The sequence below is a fragment of the Neomonachus schauinslandi genome, chromosome 2, assembly GCF_002201575.2.
Source record: "Neomonachus schauinslandi chromosome 2, ASM220157v2, whole genome shotgun sequence".
Classification (NCBI taxonomy): Eukaryota; Metazoa; Chordata; class Mammalia; order Carnivora; family Phocidae; genus Neomonachus; species Neomonachus schauinslandi.
In genome coordinates this window covers 28251530-28266516 of record NC_058404.1, presented here as the reverse complement: position 1 = coordinate 28266516, position 14987 = coordinate 28251530, and the positions used below count along the sequence as shown (strand labels likewise).

Genomic DNA, 14987 nt, shown 5'->3' with positions numbered 1-14987 from the left:
TATGATAGTTGCAAAATGTTGCTTTTCCTAACTCTGTTGTTCCTTCTAAGTTTATCACATGGTGTTGTACTGGAAGAACTTTCCCTTCCCCATATTACTTTCTAAATAGGGGGGAAAAAAGGCTTAAAAAAAAAAGAAGTGGATACCATTTTAACTTGAGTGTAGTTAGTCCCAATTCCCCTTCAGTGTGCTGGGTCCAGCTTCTCTGTGACATGGACCTTCATTCCTTGGGCTACAGTGCGGGCTCTCAGCCTGTGGGTGATGGGCTGGGTCATAGCCTGGCAGAAGGTGGCCTATCACCACACAAATTCAAACCCCACTTACTCCTTTCTTGTGCAGTTGCTGGTTCCAGATATTCTAAAACGACACTCCAGGGACGCCTGGGTGGCTCAGTCGTTAAGCGTCTGCCTTCGGATCAGGTCATGATCCCAGGGTCTTGGTATCCAGCCCCGCACCTGCTCAGTGGGAATCCTGCTTCTCCCTTTCCCACTCCCCCTGCTTGTGTTCTCTCTCTCTGTCAAATAAATAAAATCTTAAAAATAAAATAAAATAAAATAAAAGGACACTCCAGTCTCTATTGCCTGGGAGTAAAATGCTTTCGTTATGCTTAACTTGTGGACCACAAAAATATTTATTCCAATGTTTCCCAGACTAAATGTGCTCTAGATTCACCTGAAACCTAGAGAATTGTTTATAGCATAGATGGCTGGGGTCCGGCCCCCAGAGAAGCCGATTTAGTACATCTGGATTAAAGCCCAGGAATCAGCAAATCAGCAATCCAGGTGGTCTGCGGATCAAACTGAGAAACATCACCCTCCAAAATAATGAAGGGCATACCTCTCTTCCTCAAGAAGTTGGCGCCACTGGCAACTCCCAAGGTGCCCGTTCAGGAAAAGGCGGGTGAAACAAAAGAGGGCGCTCATCCCTCCTCGCCCCACGGGCCTTCGGAAAGCTACATCCGGTTGATGCCACTCGGGTGCGGGGTCCCAGGTGCTGGGCTGAAGGCCGAGAGAGCCTTCTGGTTAGAGGAACCCGGTGGGTTTCCGGCTGGCTGGCGCGCGGGGGGGGCGGGGCGCCCGCGCGGCCGCGGCCAGGGAGCCCCACCCCTCCTCTGCAGCCCCTCCCCCCGCGCCCAGGCCGGGTGCTTAGTCACCGTGAGGCTGCGCTTGCCCGAGGCCCAGACACCCCCCCCTTCCCCGGGACCGCCCGCGGCCCACCCCCCACCCCACCCCCGGCCTTCGCGCGCACTTCCGCGTGCATGGCCCTGCTGCCCCGGGCCCTGAGCGCGAGCGCCAGGCGGAGCTGGCCGCGGGCGGCGCAAGCTTTCCCCAGCTTCCCGCTGCCTCCGCCGCGGCGCACCCGCGCCCTCTCCCGCGCCATGGCGTGTAGGCAGGAGCCGCAGCCGCAGCGCCCGCCGCCCGCCGCCGGCGTCGCGGCCTCTTACGACTACCTGGTGATCGGGGGCGGCTCGGGCGGGCTGGCCAGCGCGCGCAGGGCGGCCGAGCTGGGCGCTAGGGCCGCCGTGGTGGAGAGCCACAAGCTGGGCGGCACATGCGTGAGTACGGGGTCCCCCGCGGCGCGCGTCTCCTGGCGCCTCTGCCTCTGCGGCGCGGCGTCCCGCAGCCCGGCTTTGTCTTCGCTCTGCAGGGGCAGCCTGTCCTCTTTCCTAGTGCGGTCGGTCCGTCCGGGCATGGGTCCCCAGCGCCGCGCTCTCTGCTTTCCCACCCGCGTCTGAAATCAGGGTCCCAGCAGGTTTAGAGGAGACAAGTGTTAAGGGCTTCCCCGCGGCTCCCAAAGCGAAGCCTTCGTCTGTTCCAGCCCAGGGGCAGTGTTAACCGTAGGGGGTTAAACCTAACAGAACTTGACTGCATCCTCCCTCCTCAAGGTGGGAGAGTACTGTATTCCATCCTTGATCTCATTCCCAGATCCGTGAAACAGAACTGCCCGTGGAAAAATTGCAGCTGGCGTGGGGGGTCGGGGAGCCGGATTGGGTACATGCCCTTGAGGAATGCGGATCCTGATCCTCTCCTTTCAGTTCCAGGGGCAGAATGATTTACAGCAGTGGTTCTCACCCCTTGACTGCATATTCGAATCACCTGAGAAGTTGGCAAAATTCTGCTGTGGGTTCCACTCCCATGGCTTCTGATTTCACTGGTCTGAGGTGCAGCCTGGGCTTTGGGAGTTTTTAGAAGCTCAACAGGTGATTCTGATTGCAGCCAAAGTTGACAGCCGCTGACTATAGGTTACCTCGATGTAGGATTTACAATTAATTGAATTCTCAGATCTTTTCCTTTTGTTGGTTTTGTCTTTTTTTGGGGGGGGGGGGTTGGATTTTAAAATCGCCTCCAAAAAAGAGGGTCGAAAATCTTACGATTGAAAAGCTTCATTAAAAAAAAAAAGTTCCCATGTAATTGCTGTGGCCTTTTCTGTCACAAGACTTGGGTGAGGTACTTGCTATTAATAGTAAAATTCTGTATCCAAGAGTAACCTGGGATTGGAAAGGGGTCTCCACATTCTTTTGGAGACTGATGTTTAAATTATACCAAATTGGGAACTCCTTAAGGGCAGGGATGGGTTCTTGCACCTCTTAACACCTTAACAAAATATCTTGCTCAATAACCATATGTGTAATGAATCAAACTCAAAATTGACAGTTTGTGGAAAGGGCTGACTCCATTGTCCAGTACTCATTTTTCACGTTCAGAATGAAAGTGGGAATGCAGGAAAGGAAAAATCCCTGGTAATCATCAACTTGCACCTTGACATCTTAGTGTAGACTCCATTAGAACTCTGTCTCTGCAGAAAACAGAGGGGTGCCATTAGGAGGCCCCCTGGACAGCTGGTGAGAGCACTTGATGATTTCTCATCCTCGTACCTCTTTTCTTTTTTTTAAGATTTTGTTTTTGCATAATCTCTACACCCAACGTGGGGCTGGAACTCACAACCCGGAGATCAAGAGTCTCACGCTCTACTGACTGAGCCAGCCAGGCACCCTGTACCTCTTTACTTTTCCGTTTTCCTCCTTCCGCGTTACGTCATAATCAGCGTGTGGCATCCATCATTCTTGCCTGATTCCACTGATATTAATCAAGAAGGGGCATTTTTAGGTTCTTGTTAGGAATATGAATACGCTAAGAGGTAAACTACGTCTGGAGCAAGCGAAGAATAGCTCTGTTCAGCCATTTACTGCTTCCTTATAGAATGCCTGGCCTTGCCTGTATCATTCTGCTACAGCAACTTTTCTTTTCCTGTAAGCATTGGTATCTTGGGGAGATCCCCTATTTCATATTTTCATGACATTCCATTTGGGTTCTTCTCAAACTGGCTTTTGGTTTTGAATTACAAGGAAGGGTGTAGGTGTGTGTTGCATATCAGAGAATATATAACAATTGATAAGAGTTTAAGATCCCAGTTATCTAGGCTAGCTATAGTTGAAGTAATAAACTTCTGATGTCCCGTGATTTCCAAGCAGGTGCAGGGAAAAGGGAGGCCCTCTGAAGCACATCATTTCATTTGTTCATGTCTTCATTTCCTGTATTCTAGAATCTTTTTTTTTTTTTAAAGATTTAATTTATTTATTTGACACAGAGAGAGAGAGGAATCACAGGTAGGCAGAGTGGCAGGGAACGGCAGAGGGAGAAGCAGGCTCCCTGCTGAGCAAGGAGGCCTATGTGGGACTCGATCCCAGGACCCTGGGATCATGACCTGAGCCGAAAGGCAGACGCTTAACGACTGAGCCACCCAGGTGCCCCTTCATTTCCTGTATTCTAAGTGCTAAGTACTTGGATTGAGGCTGGCAGAGAGAAAAGGGTAGATACAAATATCTGAAAGGCAAAGGACCCTTCCCACAGGGAATTTGCAATATAGTGGGGAAGCAAAATGTCGACAGTCAACTCCAAAGTGGGGTGATCTGTGTTAATTGCTGCCGATAGTAAAAAATTACAGTAGTTGAGAGGAGAGTTGGAATCATCACTTCTGCCTGGGCACCATGGGATGGATGCTTTTGTGAAGGAGGGAGTTTCTTTCTTTTCTTTCTGCCTTTCTTTCTTTCTTTCTTTCTTTTCTTTCTTTCGAGATTTTATTATTTGTCAGAGAGAGAGAAAGAGCACAAGCAGGGGGAGCGGCAGGCAGAGGGAGAAGCAGACTCCCCGCCGAGCAGGGAGCCCAATGTGAGACTCAATTCCAGGACGGTGGGATCATGACCTGAGCTGAAGGCAGATGCTTAACCGACTGGGCCACCCAGGCGTCCTGGAGAGAGTATCTTTCTGAACTTGAACAGGATGAATACCATTTTTTGATAGGGTAGGATCAGAGGCAAAGGCAGAGAGGCAGGTTAGGTTGTGTAATTGAATTTGGAGCAGAGGGTGTCTCTAATAGAAGTAAGATATGGGAAGCTGATGGGTAGGTTGTGGTAAAAAAAAAAAAAAAATGAAGTTCCTAGGGTCACGTGGCTGGCTCAGTCCATAGAGCATATGACTCTCGATGTTGGGGTGGTGAGTTCAAGCCCCACATTGGGTGTAGAGCTTACTTAAAAAGAATGAGGTGAACTGTGTGAAATGGTTTTTGAGTAGGGGAGTGACTCAATAAAAGTGATTTTGTGGTAGTGGTACAATTGAAAGATGTCCCTGGGGACAGTCAAATAGAAGTTTCTTTAATATTGATTTGTTAAGCATTTTTTTCCTAAATAAAATATTTTGATTCTGGAGCATGGTGAATTTTTTAAGTTGCTGCGGGTGAATTCACACTGAAGATCCAAATTAAAGTCTTCCTGTAGTTAGAGGGATTGTGTTTTTCTTTTTTAAAGATTTTTTTATTAGAGAGAAAGAGTGAGCACGAGTGGGGGTGGGCAGAGGAAGAGGGAGAAGCAGACTCCCCTCTGAGCAGGGAGCCTGATGTGGGACTCAATCCCAGGACCTTGGGATTATGACCTGAGCTGAAGTCAGATGTTTAACCGACTGAGCCACCCAGGCACCCCAGTGGGATTGTGTTTTTGTTTTTTTTTTTAAGATTTTATTTATTTATTTGACAGAGAGAGATACAACAAGAGAGGGAACACAAGCAGGGGGAGTGGGAGAGGGAGAAGCAGGCTTCCCGCCGGGGCTCGATCCCAGGACCCTGGGATCATGACCTGAGCCAAAGGCAGACGCCCAATGACTGAGCCACCTAGGCGCCCCGGATTGTGTTTTGTTTTTAATTGTTTTATTTTTGTTTGCTCATTTATTAATTCATATCCCAGGTATACAGGTACTTTTTTAGATGCTGGGGTCATAGCTTCAAACAAAGCAGATAAAAATCCCTGTCCTTGTGGAGCTTACATTATAGGTGTTATCTGCAGTTTCTAAATTTTCCATGCAATATTTTTGTAATAAATTTTTTTCAAGATTTTATTTATTGGAGAGAGAGTGAGAGCTAGAGAGAGAGAGCTAAAGAGAGAGAGCACACACAGAGGAAAAGCGAGAGAGAGAGAAGCATACTCCCCGTTGACCAGGGAGCCCAATGGGGGGTTCAGTCCCAGGACCCATGGGGGGGGGTTCAGTCCCAGGACCCCAAGATCATGACCTGAGCCAAAGGCGGAGGCTTCATTGACTGAGCCCCCCAGGTGCCCCAGTACTTTTAGCTTTATGAAACACTACATGGACCTTGTTTTCATTTCATTTAGGATTAGACTCACATAGATCCTTGTAGGAATTTGGGAAGCATTGTTCTGGTTCAGCACCCTTACTTTACTGAGGAGCAGAGTGGTGTCAGCTAAAATATACTAAGTCTTCTAATGGATAAACCAGGTCAAGAGGCATGGGTAGCTCTCATACCATGATTCCACCCTTAAATTGGTCTTTATTTTTCTCCATGGGGAAAAAGTTGTAGGGTATTAGGCTGGACACTAAAAGTGGGAAACTGGAAGAAATCATCTATTTTCCCCTAGAATTCAATTAAAGATAATAAACTCTTGTTGCCTGTTGCAATTAAGTCATTTCTGAGGGCAGAAAAATAAATGAGATGATCTTTGAATTCAGTTTTTGGCATCTCCAAAAAATTAAGCGTAATACTTCCCTCATGATCAACTGTAGACCAAGGAGAAATGCAAAGATTGCCCAGAGCCAAGGTGAATGAGAGCCTTCTGGGAGTTTTGTCTCTGTGGTTCAGTTCTCGGCCTATGCAGACGTGGGAAGAGTCAGCTCGAGGAAAAGTTCTTTCTGATTTATTGCTCCCTTTGCCTCAGGGCCTGTGGGAGCACATGTTCCAGTGTTCTTGCTGAGTGTACGGATTCTGTAACCTGGTTCTTGTGGTATAGCCGTGCAGTTCTTACCAATGGGAGTTCGTACTAAGGGTTGATTACCGGGCCCAAAGCCTTTTCTCTTTTCCTTCGCTTTTCTCCCCTCCCCTCCCCTCCCTTCCTCCTCCCCTCCCCTCCCCTCTCCTCCCCTCCCCCCTCCCTTTGCTCTCTTCTCTTTTCCTTTCTCTTTTCTTTTTTAATTGAGATGTAATTGACATATAGCATTGTATTAGTTTAAGTGTACAGCATAATGATTCCATATTTGTATATCCTGTGGAATGATCACCACAAGAAGTCAAGTTAAGCTTGTTTCCGTACATAGTTACAAATCTTCTTTTCTTGTGATAAGAATTTTTAAGATCAACTCTCTTAGCAACTTCCAAATATGCAATATAGTATTATTAACCATGCTGTACATCACATCCCCATGACTTACTGATTTTATAGCTGGAAGTTTGTACCTAGTAGAAGTCTTCTTGATTGTTAATGTCACTGTGAACGGTGCTGCACAGCACCAATTGGAGAGGCCAGCAGGAAAGGTGGGGGTTTTAAAAGATGCCTGAGAAACAGGCTGCTCAGTAGACTGTTGTTTGTGTTTATCTAGGCTGAAAACAATGACTTAGCAACATGTAAATCGACCGACCTTGGAGGTGATATCAGGTACTTTGATACTATGATGCCTATATCTCCACATAAGGCTGAACATATTTTTTTTTAATTTTAATAGTAAGAACACTTAATATGAAATCTACTCTCTTAACAGATTTCTAAGCAGTACAGTACTGTTGACTATAGGTACCATGTGGTACAGCAGGATACCTAGAACTTACTCATCCTGCTTAACTGAAATTTTGTGCCTGTTGATTAGTAACTTCCCATTCCTCTCCCACCCCTGTCCAGACCCTGGCAACCACCATTCCATTCTTTGGTTCTATGAATTCGACTATTGTAGATAATCTCATGTAGGTGAAATCCTACAATATTTGATTTATTTCACTTATTTTAGTATAACGTCCCAAGGTTGAATATGCATTTTTAAGTGGACATTTACATAAAGGAGATCATATCTTCAGTATTTTTTAAGACTTTGAGAGAGAGAGAGCACGCACAAGCAAGGGGGAGGTGCAGAGGGGGAAGCAGACTCCCCGCTGAGCAGGGAGCCCGACCTGGGGCTCAATCCCAGGACCCTGAGATCTGACCTGAGCCGAAGGCAGATGATTAACCGACTGAGCCACTCACGTACCCCAACACACCTTCGGTATTGACAGGTAACCCTCAAAAACAGAAAGTTACCCTAATTTGTTTTGTGGGTTTAGAGTTCTGTAAGGTGTGGCACACTTACATTCATAAGTGCCAAATAAAGGAGTGATCAGAAAGGGTGGGGTTAGTTGAAGTAGGCAAATTCTCACGTTGAAATTGGTCTTTTGATTTACCCTGTTGATTGTTTAATTTTTTTGCACTAGGATTAGTGTAATATTGCTTTGTCATCTTGCCTCAGAACCCACTTAAATCTGCAGGGCCAGAAAAGAAAGGCTGCCTCGGAACCCCTCAGAGGTCCTATTTCTTTGTAAAGCGTACTTTGAACAAGTCGTAACAGAGCATGTTTCTTGTAGAGTGGGATTGAAGGAATTTTGTGGAAAGACTAATGACCTTATAATTAATAACCATTTTTTCACTGGGTGTTACAACATTAGATATGAAATGAGGATATACAGTCCTAGGTCCTTTTCTTTTGGTGAGGGAGCAGGAGATGTAGGGCTAGACATCACTGTTGTGGGCATCAGGGGGTAGAGAACTGACCATCCAGAAGAAGTTCTGTCTTGCATAGCTATTTCTGGGTCCTCCTGGATGCCTCAGAGTAAAAGTTCTCTTAAATTTGACAGCTGAGGGGCACCTGGGTGGCGCAGTCGGTTAAGAATCCAATTCTTGATTTCGGCTCAGGCCATGATCTCAGGGTTGTGGGATCAAGACCTTTGTCGGGCTCCGTACTCACGGGGGAGTCCGCTTGAGATTTCTTTCTTCCTCTCCCTCCACCCCTCCCCCAGCTCGTGCTTTCTCTCTCTGTCTCTCTCTCAAATAAATCTTAAGAAAATAAAATAAATTTGACACCTGGGACTGAGGTCCACATTAATCTCATGTTCTGCTTAGCTAAGTATTGAGCCAGAACGATTTTTTTTTTTTTTTTTATTCATGAGAGTCAGAGAGAGAGAGAGAGAGGCAGAGGCAGAGGGAGAAGCAGGCTCCCCGCCTAGCAGGGAGCCCGATGCGGGACTCAATCCCAGGACCCTAGGACCATGACCTGAGCCGAAGGCAGACGTTTAACCATCTGAGCCACCCAGGCGCCCAAGCCAAAACGATTTTATTAAAAGATTTTATTTATTTATTTGAGAGAGAGCACAGAGGGAGAGTGAGATGGAGAAGCAGGCTCCCCGCTGAGTAGAGATCCCAATGTGGGGCTCGATCTCAGGATCCTGAGATCACGACCTGAGCCGAAGGCAGATGCTTACCCAACTGAGCCACCCAGGCGCCCAGAGCCAAAATGATTTTAATTCCAACCTTTGTTAATATCTCTTGTATCACTTCATTTTCTTGCTTTAGATTCTGTTTTGCAGAGAATACTTTTTTTTTTCTTTAGCCTCCCAGTACTAATCTTTAATTGAAGTCTGAAATTTGAAGGTAAAGACATGGATATTGGATGTTTAAAATGTGTCAAGGGGGCACCTGGGTGGCTCAGTCGTTAAGCGTCTGCCTTTGGCCCAGGTCATGATCCTGGGGTCCTGGGATCGAGTCCCACATCGGGCTCCCTGCTCCGCGGGAAGCCTGCTTCTCCCTCTCCCACTCCCCCTGCTTGTATTCCCTCTCTCGCTGTGTCTCTCTGTCAAATAAATAAAATCTTTAAAAAAAAATAAAATAAAATAAAATGTGTCAAGGTGGGCGCCTGGGTGGCTCAGTTGGTTAAGCGACTGCCTTCGGCTCAGGTCATGATCCTGGAGTCCCTGGATCGAGTCCCGCATCGGGCTCCCTGCTCGGCGGGGAGTCTGCTTCTCCCTCTGACCCTCCCCCCTCTCATTCTCTCTGTCAAATAAATAAATAAAATCTTTTAAAAAATAAATAAAAAAATAAAATAAAATGTGTCAAGGTATAATACTGTGATTTATGATAAAAAATATACCTTTGGTCTTGGTCCCCATCCCTGGCACAGAGCTCCTAAAAACCCTTTGGAATTTTCTAAGTGATAAAAGTAATAAAGGTATCTTGGTATTTATAACAAATGAATATTCCACACCTGAGTTTATGTAATGAGGTGACTTTTGGAAGGAACCTAAGGATGAGACCTGGTTGGCTGGAGAACCAACCTTGTGATTTGAGCATTGGGATTTCATTCCCATCTCCCTGGCCTCTGGGAAGGAGAGCTGGAGGTTGAATCAATCACCAGTTACCGATGACTTAATCAATCATGCCTATGTAAACAAATCTTTGAAGGGAGAAAAAAACCCAAAAGGTTGGGGTTCAGAGAGCTTCTGGGTTTGGCAAACACATGGAGATTGGAGGAGAGTGGCAGAAGCTCCACACCTTCCCACATACCTTGCCCTATGCATCTCTTCCACCCGCCTGTGCTTGGGTTACATCCTTTTATAGTAAACTGGGAATCTAGGAAGTAAAATGTTCCTCTAATTTCCATGAATCACTCTAGCAATTAATCCAACCCAAGAAGGGCGTTGTTGGAACCTCCGAGAGTTGGTCTGGAGCACAGGTGATAACTGGACTTGTGATTGGCATCTGCAGTAGGGACGGCCAGCAGGCTTGAAGGACCAAACCCCCAATCTGTGGGATCTGATGCTACCTCTAGGTAGACAGTGTCAGAATTGAGCTAATTGCGTGATGGCGTCAGAGTAGCGACACAGGGCCAAGTGGTCTCATTCAGTCACTGCTGGTATGAAGCTGATGAAACTTGACAAAGACAGGGATCTTTGTTCTGGTTGCCTACCCACTCCAACCCCTAGGACAGTCAGGCATGCGCTAAGTAGGTATTCAGTATAGAGTTGCTGAAAGAATGAGTTGATGAAGTCATAGGGTTTTGCTTAGTGAATGATGACTGGTCCAGCATATTCTAAGTGCTCCTTCCCCATGCCCGTCTTGAACTAGATGGTAGGATGCAAAAAAGGAAAACAGAAAACTGTAGGCAACTCGGTGACGGGAAACAGAAGCAGGGAACCAGAAGAAGGAAGTCTGCTGTTAAGTGCAGGTGGCATCCTTGTCAGGTCAGTGGACGAGATCCTCATTTTACCACCGACATGGACAGTGTGAAGTTTTCACCTATCTGGGCAGAACTGAAGGTGAGAGGGGTGCAGCCTAGAAACGTGGTGAAGCCCCTGAATTTCGCCGCGTATCAGACTCTTCACCTGTTCTGTCCCTGTTGGGAGGGGCCCCCGTCTCCACCGTGAGCCAATGCTGGCAGGCCAACTGAACAGGATTCTGAACCCCAGGTCGGGACAGGGAGTTCCCAGAGATGGACTGTCAGATTACAAAGGACGCGAAGCTACAGGAGTGTCTCTGGCGTTGGCTGTACTCAGGAATGCGAGAAACTTGTCTCTAAGGCTTATCATTGGTTAATGCCCCCCTGGGGAATGAGGGCTCTGCAGGGAAATTTGCCAGGTGGAAAGGGTTGTATGTTTCGGGTCTTACCTGCTGTGTGCACCCCTGGGAAGTCAGAGCCCTGAGAACCCATCACCCTGGTGTTCCAGCCTGGGACGCAAGCTTTCTGCCATCAGTTGATTCATTCCTGAAAGGGAGCCAGCCACCTGGGGAATTGATCTGTCTTTTTCAAAAAGCCTTTTGTGAGCCTTGGGATCCAGCAGACTGCAGAAATAATTCAGGGGAGTCAATTTCATCATCAGATCTATCATAAATTAGAAAAGAGGTGCTTTATTTGCATTATCTGTCATCTTCTCAAAACCTCTGTATTACCATTCCCATTTTACAGAATAAGAAACTGAGCTCAGAGATTTAGAAACTTACCCACCAACAGCCAGTAAGTAGGAGGGAAGGTTGGGATTCAAACTCATGTCTGTCTGACTCCGTGCTTGTGTTCTTTCTGACAACCTACTGCGCTTGTCAGCTGCAGAGGAAGAAGGGTTGAGCATGACTATACAGAGCTTTCCACCCTGGCTTCCCCAGCTCTGTTGATAACTAATGGCTGTTTTCTTCCCTTCCAAGTCAGAGAGGCATCTGGTCATCAGTTGTGTTGTGCTGAAGTGTAACTAGGTTTCTAAAACCAGTGGAAAGGCCTGGAGGCCTATTACTAGGAGCTGCCAAAATAGGGCGAGTTGTATTTCTTTCTTCCTTTTCTTTCTTTTCTTTTCTTTCACTTATCTATCTGAGAGAGAGACAGAGAGAGCAAGCAGAGGGAGAGGGAGAAAGAAAAGCAGACTTCCCGCTGAGCAGGGAGCCCGACGTGGGGCTCTATCCCAGGACCCTGGGATCATGACCTGAGCCGAAGGCAGGCGCTTAACCAACTGAGCCACCCAGGCGTCCCAGCAAGTTAAAATATTTTAGAAGGCAAAAAAGGCGGAAACTTCTAAAAAGCAAACAAAAGCTAGTCATAACACTTGGCACGAGTGAAAGGCCATCTTGGCCCTTAGAAGGAGCATGTCCCAAACTTTTTAAAAAATTGCCTTAAATAGGTTTCAGATAGCCTCAAATGTACATGAGGAATAAATTGATGATGTCTGAGAGTGGTTCAGAACATTTAGTGCCTTATGACCATTTAAATTGCTTTTAAAGGTTCCTGGGAAGCTGGAGAAGGTTGACTATAGGACAAATGGAGTGTATTTATTTAGTGTCTTGAAATCATCTCTACTTTTGGAGAACGTGGTTTTGGATTCTGTCCTCATTGAAGCCTTTTGGTGAACTTAAGCTGCCAACTGCAGGGTATAGAGCTGTGCATAGAGGGGACTTGGAAGCACTCTACCCTCCAGATGAACCGGGAAGGGCAGGTCTGATGATAAAATCATTGCCACCAAGGGACTGGGATTCAGCTGTCTTCCTCTCTTCTACCACATAGGAAACACCTGTCTTCCTCCTTCCTTAGAATTGGTTCATTCCATCTATTTCCATAATTCAAATACTTGGGAATTGAGAAATAGCATATCCTCTGCTTAGACCGATGGCCGGGCAGTGTAGGGAGAAAGCCATAAATTATTCTAATTGCTGATATAAAGTGCTTTCTGAATAGCCTGCTTGTAATGCTAGTGTAGGTGTGATTCCTTTATTTTATGAGGCTTGAATTCTGCACCCTTCTCTCAATCCTCTGAGTTCCCACTTCTGTTGCTTTCTGAATCCTTATTTTAGCAAAATCTCATAAAAGATCCAAGTCCACAACTAAATAGTATATGACCTGTCTCTTTCTAGGACAAAAACCTCCAAATGACTGATAGCTTGAAACTTACAGAAATATAACTCACTCCTTTATAATTCCTGGGTGCAGAATAATGGGAAATAATAGGATTAAAATGAAATTGCAGGACGTATGCTGGAAGTAGAGCAATATCAGATGACTGTTAATAAGACCTTCTTTTTCAAATATTTGAGATCTTAATGAGATTTGGGCAGGTTTCTTTTATTCTACCATTTCATATAAAATCCCTTGGCAAGTGCATACATACGTAGTTCAGATTTCACCGCAGGATGTCCAGAAAATATTCTGTAAGAAGTAGGCTTGTATTCTTTGGGCTTATAGAGAGCCAACCTAGTTCCTTATGGTCATGATCAGCAGAGCTGTAAACACCTGATATAAATTCTTTCCAGAAACTAACAGTATATAAATATTCAGTCTTTACTCCATGCCAATAGGCATGAGTGAACATACTGATATTTTTGAGGATATACAGTTGAGACCTCATTTAAATCTCATAACTTCAGGGGTGCCTGGACTCTGGATTTCGGCTCAGGTGATGATCTCAAGGTCCTGAGATCAAGCCCCACATCAGGCTCTGTTCTGGGCCTGGAGCCTCCTTAAGATTCTCTCTCTCCCTCTGCTCCTTACACCACCACCACCCTGCTCATGCTCTCTCTCTCTCAAAAACATTTTTTTAAAAAATCTCTTAACTTCATTGTAATTGCCAAGATGTCACCAACACCTCCCAGTCAGTATTTATAAGATTGAAGGGAGTCAGGAATACACATTACATGACAGGTTTCCAGGGCTGAAGGGGTCTCTCACTTGCCCTTCAAAAGAGTGAGGTCAATGTAGTTTTCCTTCTGCAACCAGCTCCTCTGCTAAGGTACACCGAGTGTTTATCCATTCATCCAAGTACACATTTCTTCATTTTAATCAGTCTTCCTCTTTTAATTTTCTTACTGAATTCATTTGACATGTAATTTGTGTAAGTTTAAGGTGTACAGCATGTTACCTTGATACATTTATATAATATGATTGTCCATGTAATGATATTTATCACATACATAATTATAGTACAATATTATGGTCTATATTCTGATTAATCTTACTCTTTTTTTTTAAGATTTTATTTATTTATTTGACAGAGAGAGACACAGTGCGAGAGGGAACACAAGCAGGGGGAGTGGGAGGAGGAGAAGCAGGCTTCCCGCTGAGCAGGGAGCCCGACGTGGGGCTCGATCCCAGGACCCTGGGATCATGACCTGAGCTGAAGGCAGACGCTTAACGACTGAGACACCCAGGCGCCCCCTGATTAATCTTACTCTTAACCCAACTTTTTTTTTTTTTTCCGTATTACAAATTTTAGCATGTGATCGAAAGGAAATAAACAGATGGAAACAAAAATTTGTACGTAAGCATATATCACAGCTTGTCGACAGGGACTGTTGGGAAGAATTTCTCTCTAGTCTGAGGGGTACAAATAGTTGCTTTCTTAAACAACTGGTTGGTTTTTATGTGACATCTTACAACCGTTTGTGTTTTCCTTTGTGTTTTGGCGGCTAGAAGGCTAAGAATCAAATTTGTGGTCTGTCTCTAGCAAGTATATAAGCATGGATATATATAAGCATGTATGTGTATGTACATATATATGCACTCATACATATATATGTACACATAGAGAATAGCATGGATGAACCTTACTGCTTGATTCTTCATTTTCCTTTGGTCCTGAAAAGTAATGTAAATTTCTGCCAGAGAATTTTTCAAAGGGGCATTTTGAGGGTTTTACCCAGTGTATGGCATAATAAGTTTCCCAGAAATCCTCTGGAGCAGCTGCTCAGATGCTTCAACTGCCCTTATTGAGCGGGTGGGTCCTCTTCCCTCCTGCTGCTGTCTTCTGCTTCAGACTTCTGGGTTCTGTGCAAGTTCAGGCTTGGGCCACCTCCTGACCTCTACCACCCCTGCACTGCGTAGCCCTGTGGATATCGAATTATTTTCTGTCTCTTTCTCAGTGACTGTTTTTCTTGAGAAAATGCTGACGAATAAAATTCTCTGCCTCGTCGTATAAAAAAAAGAACCTATCTTTAACAACTCCGTAATAGAAAAAAGGTAGTAACTGTAGAAGGTGACGTAGAACTTAAGGAAGTCTCCTGGGTTGATGCTTGGGGTTCATTTCTTGCAGGTTTGTGGGATGATTTGAGTTTAATATTCTTAAAATCTGTCCTTTTTCCCCCCCTAGGTGAATGTTGGATGTGTACCCAAAAAGGTAGAATTTTTATTTCTTCTTCCTTCCACACTCCTTTTACATATTTG

At 45.5% G+C, this 14987-nt stretch overlaps 1 protein-coding gene across 4 annotated transcripts in view; it reads left to right on the top strand.

The window, feature by feature from the left end:
* The first annotated feature begins 1247 nt into the window (after positions 1-1247).
* The window catches only part of GSR (glutathione-disulfide reductase), a 40930-nt gene continuing 27190 nt past the window's right edge, over positions 1248-14987 (top strand). For all 4 annotated transcript variants that reach the window (XM_044911945.1, XM_044911933.1, XM_044911937.1 and 1 more), the window contains exons 1-2: positions 1248-1555; positions 14914-14940. In XM_044911945.1, the coding sequence (XP_044767880.1) occupies positions 1259-1555; positions 14914-14940 (324 nt within the window). In that variant the 5' untranslated portion in view covers positions 1248-1258. The remainder of the gene's footprint in view (positions 1556-14913; positions 14941-14987) is intronic.